This window comes from Trachurus trachurus, assembly GCF_905171665.1.
Source record: "Trachurus trachurus genome assembly, chromosome: 6".
In the NCBI taxonomy this organism is placed as follows: Eukaryota; Metazoa; Chordata; class Actinopteri; order Carangiformes; family Carangidae; genus Trachurus; species Trachurus trachurus.
In genome coordinates, this window is record NC_139897.1 from 1,092,414 (window position 1) to 1,119,783 (window position 27,370).

Genomic DNA, 27,370 nt, shown 5'->3' on the forward strand with positions numbered 1-27,370 from the left:
GAGAGGAGGAGAGGGGTGCACAAAGTGATTACATATTAAGTAGGTTCGGTCGCTCGTCAAATCTTATTAATCGGACCGAATAATATTATTGGTCAGACTTTTCTCAGAATTATATGAGAATGAAAAAATGATGAGTTTTTAACCCTGTTGGGTAGGGGTGGGAGAAAAAATCGATTCACATAGATATCGCGATATCTTTTTTGACGATTTTTAAATCGATTTTTTTTTCAAAAATCGATATTTTTTTTTTTAGAAAAAAAATCTTTTTTCTTAATTTTTTTTTTTTTTGTTGAAATTTTTTAAATATTGTGCAATGTGTATTTGTTAGCCTCTTTTACATACAGAGAGTACAGGCTTTGAAAAGGGTTTAAGTTCACTTTATAATGGAGTATGTTAATTTATAGGCTCCTACAGTATTTGTGTGCAGATAAATGTTAAAAATGCGACTAAAAATCGAGAGAATCGGCAATATCGTAGAATCGCAATTTAAATCGAATCGCCATCCAAAAAATCGTAGAAGAATCGAATCGGGAGAAAAGCATATCGTCCCAGCCCTACTGTTGGGTTTCTCTTACATTTTAATGTATCATCAGATTATTAATAGCATTTTAACTTAGACAAAGAAATGTGCAAAAGTTCCAGAAAGGTAAGTATTGCTTTAAAGCAGAAGTAAGCGGAATGTTTGTGTTAATATAAGTCTTAAATAGTTATATCTTCCGACAGCAATCACTTACATAGAGTGTTTGGTCTGAAACACGGGTCTGTCAGTCACTCTGCTCTGCTGTAAGCAGAGGAGAAAACTTCTTGTATACTTCCTTGTATCCTACAACCTTTATCCAATGAGGAGAGAGAACGGCATGAAGGGCTGTGTGTGCAGCCAAGGGATGTGCATGAATGTGGTGACGTAGGGACGAGGACCAATAGATCCATGACGAGGGCGGGGACTGCTAACTCCATCGGCTGACAAGAAGTAGCCAAAATGACCGGATCGCTTACTACTGCTTTAAGGAATGGAACCAATTTAGGCTACCATGAGCATTAATAGAGACGGAGCATGTCATACCTGCTCTAGTAAGGATGTGGCTGTCTTGAAAAATTGCAGTCATCCTGAAATTTAAAGTGGTCAACTTGTCGGTTGACCGATGGAGTCAACTCATTCCAATTTCCAAGCTGGTACCACCACAGCACCTTTATAGATGTGTACTGTCAAAATGGTGGAATGTATGCAAATTTATGCAAATTTGCTCATGTTAACAAAGAATTTCAAAAAACTTGTAATACATATTTTGTTTGTCTTAATGTAAGTAATCAACTCAGTAATTTTCATGGAGATATCTAAAGGTTAAAAATTTTACCCTATTCACGTAAAAAAACATTTTTATGTGTATAAATGGGATATGTTTGGGTGGTTTTCGAAACTTTCCCCTAATGGGATTCTTCGGGGCTTTTTTTCCCTCACTCAGGACATGTTGAGGATACAAAATCAGTTGAGTTTGCTTCTGTTGCAATTTGTTTAACGTTGACCCCTTTTTTGGCCTAAAATTACTGGACTATAGGCACCTACACTGACACACTAGTATGAGTGGATACATAATATGCACTCGTATGTGAAGATAGAGTTGCAATGGGGGGTTTTATTCAGAGCCACCATGACAGGTGATCAGACTCTCACCAAAACTTGTAAATGAAGACTTATTATAATATTATTGTAAGTTTTCTATACTATTTTGAACATAGTAGATTGCACACTCTTGGTTATCTAATATAATATATAATAAAGTGTGATGGCTGTCATCTTGATAAATTTAGGTCCGTCTGAAAAGGTTACTTCATGTAGTAGATGCATAGTGACCACGCCAGGGAGTTTTAAGTGACAGGGTAATTGAATTACATTCTGGCAGCAGCTCCATCGTAGATCCTCTGGAAATAGGCTCTCCAACCATTATAGAAATGGTTTGATTTGTTGGGTTTTCTGACTCAGAGGTATTGCTGGCAAAATACTGACGTAAAGTATCAAATTTATAAACTCTTCCCGAGGAACATGCTGACTTGACAAACTCTTTTTGGGGGCCTGCATTACGCACAGAGATTTTTATTTACATGATATGAAGATGCTGTGTATCAAAGATAATAGAAAATGACCCTACCACCACCTTTGTATCTCCCCACATGCGAAGAAAATGCAGAATTTTGAGTTTCTGCCAATTTTATTTATAAGGTTATAAGTTATAAGGTTACAGTTCAGAGGCAGTGGTCCTTCCAACAATAAATACTAAAGAGTATTCAGAGGTAATGACAGAGGTGTGCATCATCCCAGAAACGCCATATGATCATCACTTTATTATCAACTGCAGTGAAACAGAATAGCTGTGAAATTGTGTAAAAATATCAGCTTGTGCAAAGCTAATCCTCATCATATGTTATCAGACTCTCCACTGGGCCTCAGGAAATGTTAATACATAACTGAGCACCTACCTCCGATTGATTTTCTATGACAAGCAGGAAATCCCTCATGATGAGCATGAAAGGATCACCGGCAACGAGGGAAAGGCACGTAGCAGAGAGAGCAAAGTTCAAAATAAATGGACTGTGATCTGATAGGGCTGGAAAATCACAGGCCTGTAACCTACCACATCTGAGATCCATCTTGGATTTATTGTAACTAAATTAGGGCGGCAGCTAACAATAATTAAGTTCACAGAGTGCAAGGCTGTCGCCTTAAATGTTTTGTTTTGTTCAACCAACAGTCCAAAAGATATATCACAGTGACCGCACTGAAGACCAAGAAAAACAGTAAATCCTCACATTTGAGAACCATCAACTACAATGTTTTTTTTCTTCTAATATTTACACTTGAAAATAACTGACTCAATCGACTAAATGGCTTGAATGAATGAATGTTTCAGCTCTACAGTAAATTGAAGTTAATGCCTAAAGCATTTCTTTAAGGAAGCTTATGCTGATATATATTACATATGTAACAATTCTTCCATATACATTGACGCAAACCAGATTTCTGCCCACAAGCATCTGGCTGTAGGAGGTGTTAGCAGCCCCATGTGGCATCACCATATTGTGTCTGGAGTAAAGCCAATCATATAAATACTTTTTTTCCAGCAATATGCTCAGCTGGTAACCTGGACCTGCTTTTTTAGAATTATGTTTTAGAGGTTTTAATGGGCTGCATTTACAGTCACTAATTCAAACTTGTTCCGTTGTCTGACAACAGACACAGAAAAACATGTAAGTGAGAACAGCTTTATTGGAAAATTGGCTGTGTATTGAAACACTATGTGAGCACTGAGGACAGAAGCAAAGAGATGAAAGGCCATAGCCAGCTGACACAACCAGGACAAATGGAAATACATGACAACACTAAAGGTCATCCTCAGTTTTGCACATTTACCATAAGGTCCCAGCCATAGCCTTTTGTTTTATGTGGAAAGTAAATGAAATGATGTAAGTTTGTTTTGCCATTATGTACAATAAACTGGTCACAGTTGAAAAACAGGGCAGTTGCCATGTAGCGCAGGTGCTAATGGTCACTGATTTAGCATTAAAGTTATGGTTGGTAATCCTGTTCAGAAACACATTTGTTACTGGGTGAAATGGTCCTTCTATCCTGAGAGTAGTCAACACATTATGGATTCAGAAAAAGAAACAGAAAATAATCAGACCTCTGTGGCAGCTGCAGGACTGACAAAACTCTGACCAATCTGTGCTTTTCACTCCGAAAAGCAAAAACCAATCAGATCAGATACCTCCATGTCTAGTTCTGCCTACGCCCCAATCAAGCTGCCATCTTTCTCCCTCCTCTCGCGTGCATGGCCAGAGTCTCCACCATACATCCGCAGAAAAAAACTCAGCTCGTAATTGACATTTAGAAAGCTCAGTTGAGGTGACTGAGAAACAGAAATGAAATGCAGCCAAGGTACACGAGAACAAGAACTGATTTCAGCACAGATTGTCATTTAAATAGTGAATGTTACACAGTCTGATATGTGATTTTATGGTTTATGGGTCATTTTGGTTTGTGGGGATCAGTCTATACTGTCTGTGCTACACTCAGTAGATCTGCTTAAAGGATATGAGCCTGAGCACGTGTTCTTTATTGCTTCACCATATCCGACATGCTGATGGGCTACAGATGACCGCCCGTACGAGTCAGGCCAGCTGCCCTTGCTGTACACTAAGGAGAAGGCCAAAAGTCAGGGGGTGAGCCGACAGGGAGGGGCAGCTTGTCTCCTATTACTGCACCGGCCGCCAGAGCTCAAGCAGCCTTGTTATTTCCTTTTGCCCATCTCTTTGCTTTGCGTCTAACTATACACCTGCTACACAGCCCTCTGCATGCTCCACTAGGCCGGTACTGTAGCTGCCTGAGAAAAAGTGGGAACACGGGTGTGAGCTTTTGTCTTCTGTGTGTGGATGGCACAAAGGTGGTGCTGTTCCTGTTTTTCCTGGTCTCTAAAACACTTTAGATGTTTGATTGTGTAATAAACACGAGATTACAATAATCATTTAATTGATGCTCATGTTGTGTGATCACAGACTGATTACACTGGGACATTGTGATCGTGAGTTGTTTTGATTTTATACTGTTTTCTGGCATTTTATTAGGTGAAGTGGGAAAACACTTGGATAATTTGATCATAGCATAAGTATTGAGACAATTTTAGCACGTAAGAATTGTAACTGCAAATAATTTCAAGTTTAAAACAGAAAATGAAATCACAGCTGTAAAAGAGTACAGGCACAGCCTCGTGCAGTTCCTGAGTTACAGTTACAACACCTGCATTACAGTTTCAGGTCCTGCATTACAATTATTGATCTGTTTGATGGTTATTCAACATCTCTTTACTTATGTGCATGTTGTTGCTGGATGGCATCCATACAGGCCAGGCAGAATTAAAAGCACAACAATTCATTTCACTTTTGTAGAAGATCTAAATAATATTTAAACCTTGCTATGATGCACTGAAACAATAATCATTACACAGAGGAGATCAGGATCTTGTCATTTTGTTGGGTGTCATGTTTTGGCTGAGTTACATTGATGGCTCAATTAAACTGCATAAAGATGAGAGGTTGCAGCTCACCCCATGGTTTTTCATTACTAGTTATGCAGTGTAATACTAGTGGATCATATAGCTCATATTTTATGGCTGCCCACTGCCAGGGTTACAAAACTTACTGAACCGTTCGTGGCATCTTGGAAAGATAACTGCTCCGAGAAGATTTTTTGTTATATGAGCAGCCGCATGTTTTGTAAAGCTTGCTGCGCTCAGATTTACAATATGGTGGAAACTGCAGCTCAGCTCTATGGAGCGTTTTAACAGCCAATAGAAATAGACAACCTCTGCTCTAGTGTAGGAGTACATCAGTATGTCCCTCAGATAGACCTGCTACCATGTTCTGTAGCGTCAATGTCTGAGACTTTGTGGCAGTGGTGAAGAGACAGACTGACTGTCTGAGAAGGATGAAAACATGTATTGAGAAAGAAGCAGACAAGCACCGTAAGGTCCTTCACAAGGCTTGTTATTGTAAATAAAAAGTGAAAGTGACAAGAAGTGAAAATTGAATGTGAAACTGAAATGTGCGGAGCAACAGCAATAAATAAAGCAATGAGACTTCTGCAGATTTAGTGTGTATTTTATCAATGTCCTGCAATTGAATGAAGCTTTAAATGACAGAAAACCACAGCATTAAGACGGTGCTCATATTAGTTTTTGTTCGGCACTAAAATTATTACAAGTAGAGATGCCAACATTTTATTATGGTTTGTGTCCTGAGAAAATTCTAGTCGAGGCTGAAAAAAATAATCCTCAACTTTTTATTTCAATTTATACCTCAACTATGGAAGAGAAATATTAACGTAATCACTAAGCACATTCATTTCACCATTTATTTTTCACAGGAGAAGTTGATTTGTATAAATGGTTGATATATTAAAAAAAGAGAAGTGTCCCTCCCTGGCCGCTGCCAGCTCCCGGCCTGCTGCATGAAGAAGCGAGCAGAATTTAAAAGCTGTCTGTGGTGACGCTGTTGACCTGTGGCTGCACTCTGTTCCTGTTGCAGTTGAAGAGCCAGGCTGCCCTCCTGTGGCGGTAGCGCTTCGACAGCAGCACATAGAGCACGGGGTTGACACAGGGGTGCAGGTACTGGAGCACAGTACAGATAAAGTAGAACATCTCCCAGGCCTGTCCGTGGCGATACAGCCCCAGGTACACACACAGCTCCAGCACGTAACCGGGCAGCCAGCACACCGAGAAGGTGGCAGCGGCCAAGAACACCATGACGGAGGCTCTGCGGGTGTTTCTGGCGCTGGACACCGTCATTACAGGGCTCTTGTGGAGAAAAAGAGCCAGACGGACATAGTTGTAGGCGATGACCAGCATTGGAATAAAGTAGTAAAGTACAAACTGGCTGAGCACCACTTGGTAGTGGTGGTCATGAATGGTTGGAAGGCAGAAGGTGAAGTTGGCCGTGCTTTGGCCCACGCTCTCTTTAGTAGCAAACATTCTTAGCGGCAGGCTGATGAAGAAGCTGAGGGCCCACACCAGAACAAACATGAGGATGACCAGGTCCATGGTGGGCGGCTGGTAGGGGTTAGTGATGATCATGGCGCGGGTCATGGACACGGCGCACAGCGAGTAGGTGCTGGCGGCCAGGCTGAAGGCCAGCAGGAACTGGTAGACCTTGCAGGAGGTGTCGCCCAGCGGCCAGGTGAAGCTGACGGCCGAGTGCAGGGTGAAGGGGATGAGCAGCAGGGTGAGGAAGTCGGCCAGCGTCATGCTGAGTAAGAGGAGGTCCAGGCAGTTCTTACGTAATGTGTTGTACTTGGCAAACAGCGAAAACACCAGCAAGTTGGCACAGAGCCCGATGCCCAGGATCACCCCACAGGTACAGGCAAAGATGAGCCCATAGGTGTTGGGAAGAGCCATGTTATCACCAGCTGGACATCACCTTTAAAAAAGGAAATAAGTTGATTTGTTATCACTTGTTTGGTTTTCCAGCAAAAATCCCAAACTTAAACTGGGTGCAGCGTTGCACATATAATACACGTGACGATGAAGACAGTTAAGAATTATTTTTATTTTTATTTAAACACATTTTCTGACAAAACAACAGTAAATTCTCAGCAATAATCAATAATAAATGTGATTGATTCCCCTAGTGAGAGTGTAAAGTGTTTTTGAATTGCTAAATGATAAGACATAGCAACAATATGCTGTCAACTTAGTAGCAAAATGTCTTCTGATTAATATCCAGAGAGACTGCTGTAGGATACACTGTCCAGCACAGTTCAGAGCATTTCAACACAATCTGCCATTTTCACAAACTCACCATTGTCTGTCCTCAAAGCAGTATCCTCCAGTACATGTTTGCGAGTGACCTATCCTCATAATTTAACCTGGAGTATTCTCTTTTACCGGTGTCCATCCTGTTGAACTGGGCTGACGAAGGGAGAGGTGGTAGCCTCTCAGGACTCATTACAAAGTACGATAACTGACTGTGGAGGAAAGAAAGGCAAACATCACTTACATTGATTCTGGTTGACTAGGTTTAAAGAGGAACGGCCTCTGACCAGCTGCTGTTTTGTTATTGCGAGAGGATGTGCATCTGTAGTATCTGACATTAGTAACACGTTTTTTTCATAAGCTGCATCATTTTGAACTTTGGACGAGCATCTTGAACTGTTGTGTGTACTAAATCAGTCTTTTGTTGTTATTTTAGGGTTTAAAAATACTCAGCTGAACAAGACTGTGTTACTGATTTTTAAAACTTGTACGGACCTTTTCACCAATAGTAAACCTCCTACTCTCTCTGTGGAGATGGTTTTGGAATTTACTTTACATTGTATAAATCATATTCTAAATGAACACCCCTATAACCACTAAAACATGGTGTCCCCCCACAGAGAGAAGTCCAGTCAATTGATTATGCTGCGTGTCCCTCCTCCTCTCTGTAGATATTAATGTCTCTCTCCATTGTTTGATTGATTTCCTCCGTGTGATCTGCAGGCTCCTGACGGCAGCTTTATCAGGCTTTCCGCAGCATTTATGACCGTGTCTCAACTAATGGCCCCTGGTGTACACTGCTGCTCTTAGCACAGGATATAGCTGATGCTGATGCATTTGCGATCCCCTCCATTACCAGTTTTTTTGTGCCGTTCAGTCAGCAGCTGTTAAAAATGCCACATGTTCTCAAGTGGGACATTAACAGCTTCACTGTGCTCTGTTCATGCTGAAAAGTCAACAAAAACATTGATGTTTTCACTGTTTAAACCCAAAACCGCTGCACTAAATAAAAAAAAAGATTGCCCAGAATCATATAATTGAATCTTTTCTCGCAGCTGAAAACCCCTCGTTTATAGCAAAGGATAAGATCCTGATAAAAAATAGACAAGCCTGTTTCATTTCATTGATTTCATTGATTTGCTAAACTTCAGCAGGACAGATTTGCTACCAGGCTCATGTTCATTTCATCATCCTGGTGCCTTTTTCTAAGCTTTTTCCATCATTAGCCCCTCAGGTAGCACGCCCCTTAATCAATTAGTCGAGGAACAAAAAAATCAACTGCTCCCTGTTTTTGAATATTTTTTAAACTCTCTTTCCTTGCAATAATCCCAAACAATAGCTGGTTCCAAATTCTCTTGTGATATTCTTGTGAATTAAAAATCCCTGAGGGAAATTTCAGGATTAAATAATCAGGATAAAACAATGTAAAGACATTTTAAATCCAAAAGGTCACAGGCCAATGTCACTGTGACATCAAAAGGGTCTGCAAAAACACTTTCCTGGCTTTGATTCTGCACTGTAACTCAGGAACAGAAGGACTGAGACTGTGACATATAAGCCAGATATTAAATTAGAGACACTTTTAGATTCACAACTTGAATCTGTGGTGATCGAGCTTCACCTCCTGGACAGATATGGATCTAAATTTCTGCGTGGTTTGGCAGAAACATTAATTCTGAAACAATAGTTCTACTTTTGTCTTGATCTGAATATGTCTGTGTTTTGGACCATGAACTAGATTAAGTAAACATAAAATAATCTAAGAATGAGAATTTTACCAAAAACATTTGAATTTGTTCAGCACTGCAGTACTGTCCAGTACTTTGTGCTTAGAGCCAGTAGCAAATATTTGTATTGGTAAAACAGGTAATTGATGTAGAAAATAATGAGCAGATTACCTATAATGACAATGATCTATAGTTTCAACCATAGTCCATATCAACTTCTTAAAACAAGACATTTTTCGAATGAAATGGATGAAATCAGTAGTTCTTCCAAACTACTGCTCAGTGAGGACTGAGAGACCACCACTGCTCAAAATACACCTGTAATTCACTAAAAGAACAAACAAGTTTAAGACTCAGAACAAATGATGAATGACACTGTTTCATTGGAAGCAGTTTTGGGTTCAGTGTCTCGTTCAAGGACACTTTGACATCTGGACAGCAGGAGCTGAAGTTGAACATCAGCCCTCACCATTAATGACTGATCCTTACCAACCGGGCTGTGGCATAAATGGCACAATTCAGTCAGATATGACTGGTGAAACAAAAACACTGTGAATCCAAAATATTTCTAATGGCTACATTTTTAATGTTTGATTAACTGGAAACATGTACAGTATGTTCTCAGTGCAAGTGAAGAACATTAAGTGAGTCTGACAGGCCCTGGCGCGGGCTTGTTCTATAAAAATAAACTATAATGTAAAATGATGAGAGTGGGTTTGATGAAGCATCCAATAAGTTACAAGTCCATGAGGGATCTAAGGTGGGAGAGGAAAGCAGGACCATCAAAAAGAAACATCAAATTAAAACTCAACCACAAAAGAACATTTACAGGATATAACTAAAGTGCATTATGGAATTTAGTCAGCAGCACCATGATACATTCACAAAATAAATATACACTTTCAAAGTGAAATAAATTATGGCAGAGCAGTTCAAACAGATGTGTTAATTGAACAGTTTGTTTGTAACTATGAGTCCATGACAGTCAGCACTTACAGAGCTAAACACAAGCGGACCACTTTAGCATCCCAATTTTTGTGAAATTACATTATACGCCGGCAATAAATACTTCCCCCCTGTTGTTCTGCTTGTTCACACGGTTTAAAGGTGATATCATATGCATCGGTTTGGTTTGAGTCAGGGTTACACAGATAGAAAGATTTTCCAAATAAATATGGGCCTAAGAAGATGTTGGATGATGAAACTCCAGGAAGTATGAGATCGTTTTTAAAACACAACAATACACACGTAGCAAATTATTATCATACAAGCACAGCCTCACACAGCCGGGGCCCCTCGACACAACCGTGACTGAGTCGGGCCGTGGTTCAAGTCTGTCAGACCTCAGTCAGTTGGAGCTGTGTCAGTGTCTTAGTGCAGTACCATGTGAAGGCTATTAGGAGTCTCTCAGCCGGTACCGCGTCCTTCATGGCTGCTGCGTTGTGACGGACCGCGCCCGCCTCCGCTTCTTGTCATTCTCCCTGCGCCGGCCCAACCTCACCTTCTTTTTCCTCTTGGTGGCCACTTTGAGAGGCTGGTCCTTGTAAGCCAGGGCCTTGTTGGTCTCCTGGGGCAGGTTAGGGCCCTCTCTGTCCAGCCTGAACCTGTCAGGGAGATTTTTGGTGGCCCCCGGGGGCTTCTGGTGCAGAGCGTTCCCGCTGAAGGTCTGGCTCTGGGTTCTGCTCTGCACAGGTGGCTCTCGCTCGTCGGCCGTGTGCACCTCCTCCAGCAGCTCCTGCAGCCACATGCGACGCTTGAACTCCTGCAAGGAGCGGCCCTTGTCGTGCATGAGCTGGGCGTGGCTCACCGACCTCCTCCTTAAAGCAAAACAAAGGAGACACACTCAGTCAACATGTACTAAAACACAGAAAGTGGAGTAAAAGCTTCTTTTTTTAGATTTGAATCAAGTTTCCCACCCAAAAAAAAGCTGTTTGAGTTCATGCTTCACTTTTTTCTTCTTTCTTATAAATTTCTGTCTGATTTCCACTGAAGGAAGCAGATTTCTTTCCTTGTTTACATTTTGTCCCTTGTTGTAATTTCATGTGATACTGTGGCGTTGACTTTATGTGTGGAACAGTTTTAGAAGTGTTGGCAGCTGAATTTCAAGGTCAGGCTCGATGAAACCTCAGTACAGTAGGTGGCAGCATAAATAAGTTTCTGAGAGCTGAAGACCCCAAAAAAAGCCAGAGCTGAAACAGAAAACCTCCTGTACCCAAGTTGAATCCGTACAGGTAGACTGTGGTTGTGTTTTCTAAATCAGGAAACAGGAATATTTTTGTTTCATCATATTTAATCACTAACTAGTCCCGTTCCATGTTGCATAACATTTAATTATTTTTCTATGCCTTTTCAAATCAATGTAAAAAAAAAAAAAAAAAAAACTCACGTTCTGCTACTAAGTGCATCAATTGGACTCCCATCAAGAGTCACTGGGGAGCACAGCAAGAACACAGCCAGACTCCACTGATGAAGTATGACTATAGAGCACATCCTTAAGCCAAAGATCTGAAGGACACAGGAAATATTATATCAGTCACTTTACTTAATTAAGAAAAACTTTGTCTCATGAATTCATACTGAATGATGTATCTGCTTTTAATAATTTACGTCTCAAGCAGATAAACGACAGTTCCTGAGTAGGTAAGCTCTCCCAGGTAGCATTCCTTGTGCCAAAAAAGAGAAGAAACTTTAAGACTTACATGATGTGAGTTTGAACAATGAAAATCCACAAAAAGGTCAGTCTGCAGGCTCTTTAGAGACGATCTCGTTGCAAAATAATTGGTTTACAAAGCAAAAGGAAAAATTATTTTGCCAAATACAATTTGGCCAGTTCAAAGCTTGTGTCCAGATCCATTGGTGTGAAGGCAGCCTGGGGAAATCCCCCTTCAGTCTGCTCCATTCATTTGCCTCCCAACAGTCTGTGTTGAGCTATTTATTTCTCCCCAGCGTCCCAATTAAAAGAGAGATAAAGATAGAAAGAGCAGCAGCAGCCCATCAGCTGCAGAGCTGCCACTCCACTCGATCCTGTAGTAATGTCATGAAGAGTAACAGCGAAGCATCTTCTCTGGTGGCCAGAAGCGAGAGCAGAGCTGAGAGGCTTTTTCAGTCCAGCGCAGTGAGTGAGCCTGTGTGAGTGAGTGTGGCTGAGAGAGGCACAGAGAGAAAGTCAAACTCCTCTTTGGGTGAAGATGCAGGCACTACCTTAGCCTTTACCCATTAAGTCCAGTCCTAACACCCTCCCCAATGTCCCAGCCCTCGCCTCTCTCTCTCCCTCCCCCCCCAGCCCCTCAGCCCCTCACGCACACCTGCTGTGACAAGGAGGTGGCGCCCATGCAGCATCCAGAGCAACACATAACAAAGCATACTGAACACGAGGGTCGGAAAAAAATGTAATTTTAATCAGTTTTGCCACATTTTAGCCCCCAGTTTCTAAACAAGGTCTGTGAATAACTGCATCATAATGAGGTCAGAAATGACAGGTGTGCACCAATGGAGGTAATCATGGGTTACCAAGCGGAGAGTGTACAGTATAAGGGGAGGGGCAGGGTTACTCCAAAGTAAACAGCCAGGCCTAACCACTTTCCCAGGGGAGAATGACCATAACCTCAGAGAAACCTAACCCACAGCCTCTCACTGCAGACCTTTCAATTCACCTCCACTCTGCCTCAGCAAACCAGCTCACCACCGAATGGTTACAGTGGGCTCTGAGGTATCTCTGATATTCAGCTAATAAGGAAAGTGGAGAGCTTTGCATTGAGGCGGCCACAGACAATCCCAGATTCATGTGTAGGCACTGAACCCAGTCATCCTTGTCACACTTTAAAATTTTACTAAAATGTAATAAATATCACGTGCTAAAGGTCAGTAGTCTAATGTAGGAGGTAGCGCTGGGACTAAAAGTGTATTTATTTTTAGCATCATAGTGACAGAACGCTATATACTCAAGTACAGTACCATATGCTATAGTGGATGGGTTATTTTATCTATTTACCATGTAATGCTTTACATTTGAATGTGGCTAATTTCTTTTTAAATGGACTTAGTTACTAATTAATTAATTAAAAATAAGATGAGATATGTAAATTATGGTAGTGATTTCAGGCATTTATATTGTATGCATGTTGAAACTATATGATATGTTATTTGGAGATGATTGGTTTAGGTTGTTATAATGCTTGGCTGCAGGTGGACATGTTAAACCAATTTATTGTTACCAGGAACTAAGTTGTAATGGCTCTGTCACATGATTGACCGCATAACTTGACAGGACAAAGGAGCTATTGGTTGCACAGCAGTGTTGATACTATAATACAGATTATGTGGTTTGATATTTAGCATTTGCACCTTCTTGGTCATCAGCTTTCTAACATTTGGGTCTATAGATGACGCTGATGCTGCAGTGCCGGACAAATTCAAACTTTGAACTTCTGGTGGATCTAGATGGAAAGTTAGGGGATCACCAGAGTCATTACAATTCATCATGAGGGACATGAATGTCTTTAACAAAATCTGCGGCTATCAATTCAGTGAGAAAGCTTCACTCAAAACCACAAATTTCAAGCTCATGCTGGTTTTCTAGGAAAAGCCGGAGGATCGCCAAAGTCAAGTAGGACTCATCTGATGGGAACTGTGAATGTCCAATCCATTCAACAGCTGTCCACATCTGTTCAGGCTGGACCAAAGAGAACCATCCAGTTGACAGTGCCACGATCCCTAGAGCCACACTGCTAACATGTCTTCAAACTGAAGTCTTATATAAGACTCTGCATGTTGTCCCACCTGTGAAATCCTGAGTCACACAGTTGGCCGAGTCCGTCCACAACACTCGGAGTGAGTTGAGTGAGTTTGTTCAACGTGATCCCTGTGTAAAATGTAATTGGACTCGAATGAAAGATAATAATTAATATGGAAATGGATATTACTCTATGTGTGCTTGGGGAGTCTCTCGGTGCAGTTAGTCAGTTCACATTTGGCAGCGGACTGTTGTCAGCCCAGTTAAATGTTCCTGTGATTCATTCTGGGTCACGACCCGTCAGTTGAAAAACAATGGAACAGTCTGTGCTGATAAAGTCTGAGCGTTTGTGAATAAATTCTGCCACTGCACCAACTACCAGTGCCCTGTTTATTACACTGAACACCTCATCTTTTTTAGCGGTGTGGCTCTACCTGTCACTCAGTCCGTCAGTTGGTTCACTGCTCAACATCTAGCTCAACAACAGTGAAATGGATCGTAATAGAAATCTTGTGCAGTTAATTATGTTCCCCTCAGGTACACGTGTCATTGTGTTGATCCCCTCACCCTAGCTGGCCAAAGACGTGCAAAGCTAAAGACCTAGCTGTACCTTGTTTATTGTTAATTAGTGAACTTTAACACTGCATCACACAGAATTTAGTTCCAACCAAGTAATTTGATTGGACAAGAGACCTTTCATATAGCTTCATGTATCGCTCCACCCTACACGCATTATAGTGTTACTGTTAATTATTGTTCTATTCAAGGTTATTATCTGTCCTAGATTGTTAGGAGGATTGTTGAACAAATTCAGGGTGAATTTCCAGAAATAACATTCAAATGAAATGATGCCTGGTTGACAAAAAAAGGATGATGGGAAGGAGAGAAACCTGGACACTTGACATGCAGACAAAGTCGCAAACTAGTGTGCGGGTCAGGAAAGTGTTGGTGTTGCTTAGCAGCAGAACTATTTGTGTTAGAGTCACCAAATAAATGACATAAACATAATATGCTACACTAAAAATAATGAATACTAGCATTATTATTATGGCCATGCTTTTTTTTTCTCAGGAATTTGCTCAGAATACCAACCTGCAGTCTTGGTAGTGTTTTTCATTTAATGGCTCAGTTTAGTCAGTCTTTTGATTAAGATTGTTTTTTAATCAATACTGGAAAGCTCAGTATTACATTGTAGAAATTTATACTCATTATATCTGGTATAGCCTAGGCTAGCTGATATTTCATAATTATACACAATACAGACACGTACACACATTATTATACATTATAAACATTAGTGATTCCTGTTTGGTGAAGTGTCTACTGGTCCTAATAGTAATTTCACAAAGACTAAAATTTTAGGTATGCATTGTAACGGATACATGTTTTTAAAAAGTACTTCTGTTATATTAACTCTCTTTGCACTTTGATTAGTAACATATTCCCGTGTGAAATAATACCGTTTTCTCTGATTCTGAAAAACAGTCTTTTTCCAGTGTGTCATAGAGATCCATTGTTAAAATTGTCAGTGCGCTGATTAAAATGAATACAGTCCATTCAAAATCCTGAGTCACTTCTGTGGTTACTGTACCTACTTGCACTGGATTACAGGATGGAATAACTTGTATTTCTCCTCATGAATAAAACTCATAAATTATTTCTCTAAGCTGTGATGATTAGTAGAATCACTCTAGGCTAGACTGTAGAGCAGTTGGTGGTAAATTACTTAATAGAGGGCTCAGTATTTTATAAGCAGTCATGATTCAATTCAGCAAGGGGTCCAGAAGGGGTTTGGGGCTGGGACAAATATATGGCAGACCCCCTTGCTGTCTCCAGAACTCAGCTTTCTTCTGTTTCCAGCGAGTCTGCCTCAAACTTCCAACACTTTAACATTCGGTAGGGAAAAAATACCTCATTTGATTCCATTCTGCAAAGACTTTACCTGCGAAAAAATATATATATAAAAAAAATCCCATTTCCTGGCAGACAGCAGCATATGGAACGGGAGCCAGGAAAGCTGCTTTTGATTCATGCTAAATTGCACTCTCAACACAGAACAGTATTCCTGTCCGTTTTTCATCCTTTTCACACTGCACTTACTTCACATTCACACGTACGGTACAGACCATATACACACCCACCCACCCTCATTTCAAAGAATTTGTACCCTCCTGTTCTCAGCAACCAGCTCATACACACTCTGCATTCAGAGAAACACCCTCATTTCATGTTTGAATTCAGAGTTCAGCATCTATTTTTGGATGTGTTGTACTAATTCCCTATATGTGCCCACCCTATTATGTCATAAACCCTGGCTTCAGTTGCAGTAACAGTTCCTGCTTTTGTTGTGGAGTTACGTTCGGAGTCACTGTGTACTTGGCGTGTACATTACGCTTCTGTTCGTGCCAGGAAGTCAGTTTCAATTCCCACACAAGTCACACTCTGACGTTGTCAGTATCCTCTATTATTTTATTACTATGTCACAGCACCACTCCCCTTTAGCTCTGAACACTTCTCCAAGTGAACTTTGAACACTGAAGAAAAGTGAAAATTGACGACATATAGACTAAAAACATCAAATATCTGTTTAAAATAAGATAGTTCAGTGCAGTTTCTGTTGGACATGACAACTGCCAAATGGCGCCCATAACCATTTATTTAACTGCAAAGAACAGACTCAGGTTTTACAGTGTATTTGATAATGGTCTCTTTATGATGCAGGCAGGACTTTGATCGCTTGGCCATTTGTTCACATGAGAACTTCAGGTTTGTTATCCTGGAAAACCTCAGTTGAAAAATGGGTTTTGCAGAGTTACTTTCCCCCCTTAATGGTTTTTTAACGGCGAGTTACTGTACGGGCTGTTTCAGTTAGTTCATTTGAGGCATGCTTTATAATGTCGTATTGTGGGCAGTTGGAAGAGTTTTCTGCTAATCATTCACACCTACCAATCATAACTGTCATCCCAGGAATGCTCTTTATTCGCCTTTACCTTCTTCTGGGTCAGCTATTTTCAACAGCTCAGCTGCTGAGGCAGCATTTTTATATAAAAGCTCAGGAGACGAAATTTAAAATTGATGCACTCTGCTTTCTTTTCAGTTGGTGGTTTATTGGTGCTTAAAACGTGTCACTTTTTCAAGAGCTGCTACTGCAGCATTAAAACCGGGCCTTCGACAGTGGTATGCAGAAGACAGAGGACTATCATCAAATTTACTATAGGACAGAGTAAAACTATGCATTGAAATATAGTAAACATTAATGCAACTGCAGTTGGAATGCTTTAATCCCCAGCTGACATTTCTGACAGTAAATTATTTGGTTAGATGGCTCTGAAATGGAAATCAGTTGTCTGAGCTTTCCATTAAATCGCTGCAAGGCATTTGTATGTTCAGAGGCTGTAAAGTGTTGCATACTATATTTATCTGTCGGGTGAGACTGAACTGTGACTTGTTGGGATCAAAACACATTTTCAGGTCACCTGTCACATGACTAAACTTAATTTAACACTTAATTCCACATGAGGACAATGGAAATATCGACCAAAACAGACTGAGATGGAAAAAACTAGTGAGTGGATTATGAGTTGAGATTTTTGGCTAAACAACATATTTTATGTTTACTAACAGAATATATGAAAGAACTAATTCAAGTATAGAAATGTTTTTAAAAGTCATGATTACTTACGTTTACATTTGTACCGTCACTGTGATTCAATTTTAAAACTTTTTATTCCCAAATATTTTATGATCGCTTTGGTTTCACTGTGGTTTGGAACTTAATCCAAATAAACGTAGCATCCAGAATTAGGTAATCATCTATGAAAGAGAGTTGTAGTCCCCTTAATCCAATTAAGCAGCAATAATCAAATAAAAGAAAAAAGTCTATTAAAGTTGCCTCCCACAGTTCTCATTGGGTCATTGTAGCCATGACGAGCAGCTTTTTTCAATCAAAAGTGTTGACACCAACCATACACCACCCACATCAGCAGTACCTCCAGTGGTGCAAAGAAACAGTGTCATATATTTACACTGCTGAAATCTTTTTTTTTATTTTTTATTTTTTTATTGTGCAATACAAGTGCTGCTGAAATCTATGACTTTGTACAATTTGATTAGGTTCAGACAATCATCTGTATCATGCAGACAAATGGTAGGGTCTTAGGAGAGTTGCGTGCCATTCTAGTCAGCTATGAAAAAATTTTCTCAGGAGTGGGTAGAGACCAAAACAGGGATAAAAAAAAAAGGATATTGGACATTTTGGGGTGACTAATGTGTAGTGTTGCTTCATAACTGGAGATCAATTGTTGGCTAACAAGCTTAGCATACCAGTTTGAAAGATGGTGATATGTTCACAGTGTGTTTCTGCTGCTCCCCATTGACCAGTAAATCTTTACAAATTGCCGTCTTCAGACAGTCTACAGCCCCTTAAAGGGACAACGAGGAGTTAATATTTGGTTATAAAAAAGTCTCATATTAATGTGGATCAATCTCCGCTACCCACACTTGTTAATGGGCCCATTTTCGATAAATATATCATCTTGTCTCTATCGTTATTTTGTTATTATTAGTGGCGGCGGAAATGCTGGGCGAGCCGACCAGCATTACTTTACTTTCAGTTTCGTGGTGAGTCATGAGAATAACGCCGCCGAATCACCATTTATGGTGGGAACTACGACGGTATGTGATCGTCTTTGAACCTCTGACTTTAATTCTTGATGAATGAAAACATGAGTCTGTCTTGCGCCGGTCAAAGAATTCCACGGTGCGCTGAGGCTCATAAATGTAGTGTGAAAACACTTCGCTTTTCCAAAACTCCTCGTTGTCCCTTTAATGTTCAGTTAACTATACGGAGACACCATACAGTACATATCATATACTGTATGACAAATAATCAGAGCTGATTGTATTTTCATCCCCACTGTGGCATGAACATGCTAACACTTAATTAACACTCAACAAAAGACTGATGAACAATCAATTTAAAATAAAATATCAATCAATCAGCTAATCAAATAATTAAATATTAGATCCAGGTTAATACGGTTCAAAGAATTAAAATGTTCAAATATTCATATGAGAGCATCAGTTGTTGTTAGTCATGGTTCAATCTGGATCCCACTGACTCATACTGTTGTAAGTATTGTCTATTGAGAGAACGTGGGATGAATGGTCCATTGATCGTTGTTAGACAGTTTTCATTAGAAATATGTGATTGATAGATCAGAATGAATGCTTCTAGTAACCAATCACCTTAAAAGCGTTCACACATGGTGAGTGATCTGGTGTGTGTGTGCTGTGTGGTGTATAGTCCCGCCTCACAACACAACACGCACCAAAACAAAACAACATGTTGGCCATGTGTGTGAGACTGATATAATGTATACCATCTGCAGGGCATGATCCTGTCAGCCATGGATGTTTGGTGTTGGTACCAGGGCATCACTAGGAGAATGTATTTCTCTCACTTCTCAAACCATTATGTTTAGTACAAGATTGACACCTCCATTGTATAAATTCAAAGGTTTTAAGTTGATGTTTCCAGTAGTAAATGCGGACTTTAAGGTTTTGAGCCACAATGCACAATAGGCAGTTTAGTCAGGATGTCAGAGAAGGGTCACTGCTCCACACTTTAAGAGGCGTACATCCTGAACATTACCTAATTCCTGCCCAGGGTTACCCAAACATGGCCTCCTTCGTCACGCATTTATTTGATCTGAAAGTAGCTGCAAGATTTGTCTGTTTCTGTTTCTCCTGCTTGATATATGATAATCCACCCCGGGTGCAGCTACGGGGCTGATTCCTTATTTACAACTAGATTTTTTTTTTATGTTAACCATAAATGTCAAGCTCCTGGAGACAGTGAGTCGGGGGAGGTCCTACCAGGACAAAAGCATGTTGTCCAGACTCAGTCTAGAGCACAGGTACATTAAATCATTATTTTTCAGACAGGAAATATCTGCCACTGGACATTTTTGCCTGTAAAATGTATTTCTAAGATGAAATGATTCCTGCCTGGCACAGCTCTGCTCTCATCTGAAATGGTGTGTTTTTACACTCATCTATTCAGTGTTGGAGCGTGTTTGTAGTGAAAACCTCAAATGTTGTCCGTCTTATGATTAAACCGTGTGTTTGATGTGATCCAAAAAGCAGAAAAACAAGTCCAAAGCGTGAGTCTTTGACCCGGCCTTATGAAGCGCCCACCACATCAGCATTTCGCTCCTGGCAGATGTTGATGGTGGGGTGTCTGACTGTGGCCAACCTCTCTGCAGTGGCCCTGTGCTCTATGGCTCTAAGGAGAAGAGGGGGGGAGGAGGAGGGGGCTCCTTACTCCTTACTCACCCCCCAAACCCAAACCACAAGCTGCCCCATGTCTGATGCCCCCCCTCTCACTCCCCTGACCTCAGAGGCCAGACCCCAGGCCAGCTGGACGCGGACTGAAACCCCACACAGTCACCACACAGCCACCACCAATAGCCGCCACCCTCCTGCCCCTGACCTATCACCCAAAACATTACCATAAACTTCTGCCCCGCTGCCAAGCAACACACGCAGCAGGGCTCACAGGGAGACCGTGCACTGCTCGTCCATGTAAAGATAGGTCTGTCTGGGGCAGAAAAGCGCAGCTAGCGGAGAAGGGTAAGCGCTCTCGGTTATGATGTGCATTTTACACACGACATAAAACCTACTGTGGTGTTTTATGTTTTGTGGCTTGTGGTGATGCCGTGGCATTGCCTGTGGAACAGACTCCTGCCCACTGCAACAACTACTGTGCAGTATTTGAGGCCGATGAAAAATGTGTCTGCCAGCGTGTTAACCGTTTTGAAACATGCCACAAGTCTGCGTGCTCCCTCCGTCTCTAACTCGCTTGACAAATCGTGCCATTTCGCATTGCCTCAGCCTCGGCGAAAATTGAAGAATCAATAGAGGTCTGATTGAGAAGACCACACACGCACGGTGTTACGGTAATGACGGCCCGAGTCTGTTTGTTTGCTTAAGTGAAGAGCAGGCTCAAATCGTTAATGAGTGCTTTGCGTCCAGCGTGCAACCACAGCTAAGCCAGTGGGTCAACAAGGTTGGCCAGACTAACCACTGTGTGTGTGTGTGTGGGTGGGTGGGTGTGTGTGTGTGTTTGAGAGAGAGAGAGAGAGAGAGAGAGAAAAGGAGAGAGAGAAACTCTGTGTACATGTTTCTTCATGTCCTTGAAAAGTAAGAAAAACCATCACATACAGAAACTGAAGTAATATTATCAGAATTCTTTGACTTTCCTTGCGAGTCTAAACTTGCTCTTACATCATCTATAAGCGCTGACTGTAATATTTCTATATTTAACATCATTCTATATTTACTCACTCCGACACAGATACTTGTTGATTATTGTTTTCCCAGTGAAAAAATATATCTCGGAGACATTTCAGTGACTATTTAAACACTGAAAAAAAAATGCTTCACTTGAAATTTCCAAATCGTTATAATGCACGGCCTGAGCCAAGTGCACTTCACTGACTCAAAGCTGATCCATTTACTGTAAATGAGCTTGTCTCTGTTGGTTTCCTGACCAATTACTGTACAGTGAACTTAGGTCCACTATTTATTTATCCATAGGTTATTTTAAATGGACTGCACTCAATGCAGAGGTCTTGTTGAGCGGTCTTGTTCTCCCGGCCTGCCCTGGGACATGCTAGCAGCGCTTGGCAGACAGACACGGATGCTGAAGGCAGCCTCTGGACAGCTTTATCCTGCACCGAGCGAGGCCACCCGCTTCGCGTTCACCAGGGCACAGTGACTGGCACGGCGCTCCCCGGCCTCAGTTTTCACCTCTCAATTTTCTGCTTCTCCAAGAAAACTGGAGAACACTGAAGACTTTTTAAAGCTCTGCAACCATGAAAGGATATCAAGGCCAAGCAGAGAATAGGGAGGCTCGACCTTAGTGTAGCCTTAAAAAACTCACTGAGGGGAAAAATAAGTGAATTACATACATTTAATTTGAGTGATGGTAGAGTACATGCGGTAGAGTCATTCAAATGGCACACTTGAAAATAAATAATTATGTTTATCAATGGTTTAATATTTTGTGTGATAATCTTACATTTTTCCTTTGTCTTATGTAATAGTATAAATAAGTTTTATGTTGATAGATATCAGTTTATACCAAATAATAAATCAATTAATCATTGAATTTAAGAAAGTAACTGTCAGATAGCTCTATTGAAGATGCTTATGAGAAGTTTGTTGTGGCCTTTGGATAAATCATCATACGGGGGAATCCAGGAGGGAAAAAAAGAGAAATGAAAGTGGGTCAGTGCCGTGGCAAATGGGATATACGAGTGAATTTTTTATGACTGTCGCAAAGCAAATTTCAGAGGGAGACGCTTCATTGTCAGAATGACTGGCGCTAAATAATGAAGGGATATGTCATGTTTGATAAGTTATTATTAATTGGTAGGTTTCAGTATGTGGTCTCGTTTAACCAAACTCTCCTTATATAAGGAACTGTTAAATCGGCAATATTCAAAGAGAGGATTTGTTATTTTATTGAAAATGCTTTCCAGTTGGTTTATAAGCTAAAATTGTCAAATGTGGCTTACAGTGACATCACGTCCTTTTATTGAAGGCCACATCTTTTGTTGCTGAAGATTTCCCCAAACACAGACAAACAGACAGACAGACAGACATTTAAAATAACATGAGCTCAGTCATCTAAGAATTTTTTTTTTCTCTGAGACACAATAAATGAAAGCAGCACTACAAAAAATGACCATAATGAGTGAGGACACTTATGTATGTCTCTGCAGACCCAAACTAGATGTGAAGGGACTTTTGTAGGAGCAAATAAAAATGGTGTCCACTATTACTAATGCTGTATAATTTGTGCTTCAAATATCCTCAGGTTATTTGCACAGGCGTTTCTTTTTGATGACAGAAATAACTACATCTAAAAACAGAATGATGTCTCTTAAAAACAGACGCTAGAAGAACAACAAAAGTTGTTAATCCGTGGCTCTGTACACAATGAGGGAGGATCAAGGACATGCACATTTTCGCTCAAAGGTAACACATAAAGTTGTGTCCATTGAAGTGAGAAAATGCAATAGCGCTGTGATTAGTTTTGAGATTGAAAATGCAGGCCACAGAATTACAGATTGGTCCCTTAAAGTTGTTGGTAATGTTCCTTTTAAATCTTTATAAGGCATAGTTTTTAGATTGTTGTGGTCTCGCATTGACCTTTTGTAGTTTTTGAAACTTGTTCTGTAATTCTATATTTTTAAGAATGGTTCATACAAAGAAAAATATCCCCACCCTCTGAGCGAAACCTCTAAAATAACTTTTTCTTACACAAATTGGAAACACGTGCTCGGCCTTGATGATGTAAATGTTCAAAAGTGTTAATTCACTAATGAACAGTGAGACCATTAGACATTCGATTACATACTCTGGGCAGGAGATAAATCAACACTGAGTGTAATTCAAACATGGGCTGTGGCCAGGCGGCTTGTTTTCTGTCCGACTGGTTTTCCAACAGTCTAAATCCATGAAGCGGATTTGCTCACAACAGCCAACATATTTCTCCAATCTGCATCCCCTTGTAAAGCAAAGGAAGGAAGGCAGAGCTCACAACTGTTTGTTTTGTGCTGCCCACGGTCTCACAACCCTGTAACATAAGGCCGGGCTTTCATTGCCTCCCCACTGCATGAGCAAAAGGGAATTAGCTTTTAAAAGTTTGTTTTGTAAGAGTTGTAAATAAAGCAGCACTGATTCAGACCTAGATCCCCTTTCTCTCAGATGGGGTATGGCTTGTGTGGGTGGCTTTGGAAATACTGAGGCATGCTGAATATGTTTATATTACACTGTCCCCAAGGAGAGTTGAGCTTTGTGGTGCAGATGGATTACAGGGGGAAAAGAGCTGTTGTAGACCTTTAAAGTTCAGTGTTAATGGTGGGAGTGAAGTGGCTGTGTAAGTGCGATGTGTTCATTTCACAGGTCGCTGGCATTTCTGTCCACGTTAGGGAAAGGGGGATTCCCACACCAGCCCAAAAATAATGTTGCTTTTTACTCAGTTTAAGGATACAGTTTACAGCTGCACTGATCAATATGTAATAGTAAGTGGATCATATGACTGCTTGTATGTACCCACACAGTTATCACTTGACTTTACAGCTCTGTGGAGCTTTTTTGGGGTCTTTCAGCTGATTGTTTTGGTTTTTAAGACCTGCAGTTTTACTGTTTTGGTTCAGTCTCGCCGCTGTCATCGGTGTCGTTTCCAGCCACAGCAGGCAGCTGTGAGCTCTAAATATCCAGTGTACACTGCATGTCGAGCAGCAAACAGACAGAATTAGCATCTATGGTGAATGCATCGAGACTTAGCAACTGAAAAGCCAGATATTTTCCTTAAACAGAACAGTTTGACAAATGAATTGCTTGCCAACACTTAATAGATGAGAACTGTCATGTCTTTGTAGCAGTTATGAAGCTACCATCCAGGACTTTCCCTGCCTGTCTGAGGTAAAGGGTGGGTGATTTGGCCGCCGCCTTGGTTAAAGTGTGTGTCCGCTCAGATGTAGTGTGTTTTGCGTTGACAAACCCATTACTTTCAATGTAGATGCGCGTCATGTGTGCTCACAACCCAAAGTGACACAGTAGCGGTGCACATTTGGTGCGACATGCTTGTTTTTTCGGGCACCCACCCACCCACCCCCACCCAGGGGAAACCCTGCCATCAACAGCAGCAAAGGGAAATGGCTTTACTCTGTTTGAAAGTTGAAAATCTACTTGTCTACAGTAATTAATACTGATTAAATGTAAACAATTGTTTGTATAAGACAAAATAATCGAGTGTTAACATCCCAATAAACAAAGTGAGTCTTTTTAGCTCAATAGCAATAATGGGACCAGCCCCACTCACATGAATATCTGTGACTGGGTGACAGAGTTGAGTTAACACCGAGATGGAGTTTCCACATTAGTTGTTGGTCTTTCAAAGTGAACTGGTCAACGGTTTCCACTCAGGGGGCATTTACAGTCCGTTGTGCTGCCAGTTTGGCACATTTGTTGCTAGATTTCGAGCCTTTTTGTCCAAAAAGCAAACAAACCTCGGCTATAAGTAGATGTTGCCAAAATCACAGCACAGTCTAAAGTGTCTTTAACTTATTTGAAAGGCAGTGCTGCTTTTTATTGTCTTTTTTCATCCAACTTCAGAAGTGTTGGCAGGGAGATGCCAGTTACCTTTGGACAGGCTCGCTGTTTCATCTGTCTCCAGTGTTTATTGCCAAGTTACCTCGCTAGCTACTCTCATGTTTAACGTCAGACATGAGAGTATCAATCATCATCTGTCTCTAACAGAAATTAAATAAGATTGAATATTACTTACATAATATTACTATAACTTAAATGTCAATGAATTATCATCTAACAAGTCAATAACAAAAAAGTTTTTTTGCATTATCATCTTCTTCTACTGCCCCCAAGTGGCCAAAAATAATCATTTAATGCAGTAATGAATACTTTAATTAAGCAAAAGCCAGAACGGACAAAAATCACATGCAGGTGGAGGTAAAAAATAGTAAAAGATGTCGATAGAGTTATTTTAGCACCTTCGCAGCTGTAGATCTCTGTTCCCAATCAGGCCTTTTCGTGTAAGGGCACACCAGCCATCCTCTGCAGTAATGAACCACAGCGAGAGCAGGCCTCTGCCGTTTGGATGGAAGCGTGTGTGTGTGTGCATGTGTGTGTGTGGGCGGGCATGCCTGAGGTTGCTGAGCCTCGGCCTTCTCCTCAACATTAATAAGGACTTCCTTCCTACCAGACAGAGTCAAACACCTGATCACTTACCAAGGAGGACATGCCCACGCATCCCTCAAGAGCTGGCAGCCCGCAGCCTCTAATAAGGATCGGCCTGTGTTCTTTAGCTGCCCATCAATCAAAATGTTCACATGTTGGACATCCATACACAAATCATGTTTTCTCTCCGTACTCCACCCCTAATGTGTGTGTGTGTTTGTGTGTAAGACCTAGATATCATGGGCGGGAGCTATATCCAGAGAGACAGAACAAGAAATAATCCCTCTCATACATACACCACTTTAAAAATTACAACTTTTTCTCCAGTGGCAATAAAGTTTGGCTTCTTTTGAAAATGTCCAGCCAAGATACACCAGATGAAATGTGCATTTTTATGATGTGCATAACCCGTTATTTTTCCTCCTTAAATATCAGGTTTTGAAATGGTTTTTCCGTAATTGAATTAGAGTAGCTAGTCGCAACTGACTCAGGAACACATCAACGTTTTTTCAGCCAAGATGTTGTCAGAGAATTACTCGGCCAAAGCAATAGATAGGTTGCTCAACAGAAAATTGTCCCATCTGCAGCAGAGCTGAGGTTTGTGACAGAAATCACTGGAACCCCAGAGATAAGAACTGAAATATTGTAATCAAATGATCACTTCTGCACATATTGGTTATACTGATTATGAATGTGTTGAGATCGGCATTTCATGACTCATACTTTGTCATCATACCCCCCGGGAGTGTATAGGTCTTTAGCAGTGAGAGCTGTGGCTGTCAGTTTGAGCTCAGTGTGTTAAACAGGGAACAAAATAGCCTTCAAATTAAATCTAGAGTCCATCTCTACTACAGCCTGGGAGTTTAATACAATGAAAACTCAGCACATTCAAATATGACTATGACAGAACAAAGAACATCATCTGGTCTTTATGTTCTGTACCCAGCAGAATCAACAGATCGAGTTGTCACAGTTAAAGTGATTGTTTTGTTTTTGTGTTGCGAAACAGACCATGTGTGATGAGACACTACGATACCAAGGACCAGCTTATTTCTGTCTCCATATGTCCTTATGGTTACATGACTGCTGTTGCATATTGAGACAGTGACAGACCTTTACTGTAGTGTAGTACCTATTTAAGATGCTAATACTTGGAGTATTTTTCATATTCTCATCACCTTGTCTATCTCTAAAGTGTCATTATACTAATGCCTGTTTATAATTTAATAAAACTCATATAGATATATTCAAATGGCAACAGTCCACTGTTGTGATGACAGAAAGAGGCAACACATATTTTATCATTTGAGAAGCTGGTACCAGTCAGTGTTATGTTATTTCTGATCAATAACTTATCAATATAATTGACATTATGACATTTTGTCTATCGCCTTGTCAGGTCCTGGTTTCAACTCTAATACAACTTGTTTTATTGTTTACAAACATCCTGATTTCCTGCTAGTTCTGCTATATACCCATGAAGAAAACAAATCATTTACTTTAAAGTGGGAACAGCCAAAGGCCTGCATTACATAATAATCCTACTTTGTATTGAAGACTTACAGACCAGTTTACTGTTAGTTTACCTCACTACATAAGCATGATCAGCATTGCCTCGCCTGTTCCCTGTCCCTTGTTCTGTTTCAGCTCAGCGATCATTGTAGAAAATCTGTGACCAACATAGGACTGGTCGACCAAAAAACCTCTCAATGACTTCATCTTGTTCATCACAGTTAATTTGGTTAATAGTTTCCTTAATGCATGCACGCTACAGAACATTACGTATGCATTCTGTTCAGTCTTGATGTTGCATGATGTTTCTCCACACAACTGTCACCAGT

General features: G+C 40.7%; 3 protein-coding genes across 3 annotated transcripts in view; 1 reads left to right on the forward strand and 2 right to left on the reverse strand.

The window, feature by feature from the left end:
• Positions 1-6,017: 6,017 nt before the first annotated feature.
• Positions 6,018-6,941, reverse strand: LOC310987039 (galanin receptor 2a; the record flags this gene model as incomplete). The annotated part of the gene is made up of 1 exon (XM_083973185.1): positions 6,018-6,941. The coding sequence occupies one exon, from the start codon at positions 6,939-6,941 to the stop codon at positions 6,018-6,020; it is 924 nt and encodes a 307-aa protein (XP_083829311.1).
• A 2,819-nt stretch (positions 6,942-9,760) lies between these two features.
• On the reverse strand, positions 9,761-11,956 carry LOC310987148 (parathyroid hormone-related protein-like). The gene is made up of 3 exons (XM_083973329.1): positions 11,725-11,956; positions 11,412-11,530; positions 9,761-10,842 (listed from the first exon to the last, which is right to left on the reverse strand). Exons 2-3 carry the CDS (start codon positions 11,513-11,515, stop codon positions 10,452-10,454), a joined length of 495 nt encoding a protein of 164 aa, XP_083829455.1. The 5' UTR covers positions 11,516-11,530; positions 11,725-11,956; the 3' UTR covers positions 9,761-10,451.
• Positions 11,957-20,321: 8,365 nt separating this feature from the next.
• ldhbb (lactate dehydrogenase Bb) overlaps positions 20,322-27,370 on the forward strand; it is a gene marked incomplete at both ends in the record, with an annotated part of 45,987 nt that continues 38,938 nt past the window's right edge. Inside the window, one exon of the mRNA XM_083973815.1 lies at positions 20,322-20,390. The remainder of the gene's footprint in view (positions 20,391-27,370) is intronic.

Bases quoted from the DNA above. Each gene is read 5' to 3' on its own strand.
- LOC310987148 (XM_083973329.1), bottom strand. From the start codon at position 11,515: ATGTGCTCTATAGTCATACTTCATCAGTGGAGTCTGGCTGTGTTCTTG. The intron at 10,843-11,411 runs GTGAGTTTTTTT...TTTTGCTTTAAG, and splicing joins GATGCACTTAGTAGCAGAAC to GAGGAGGTCGGTGAGCCACG.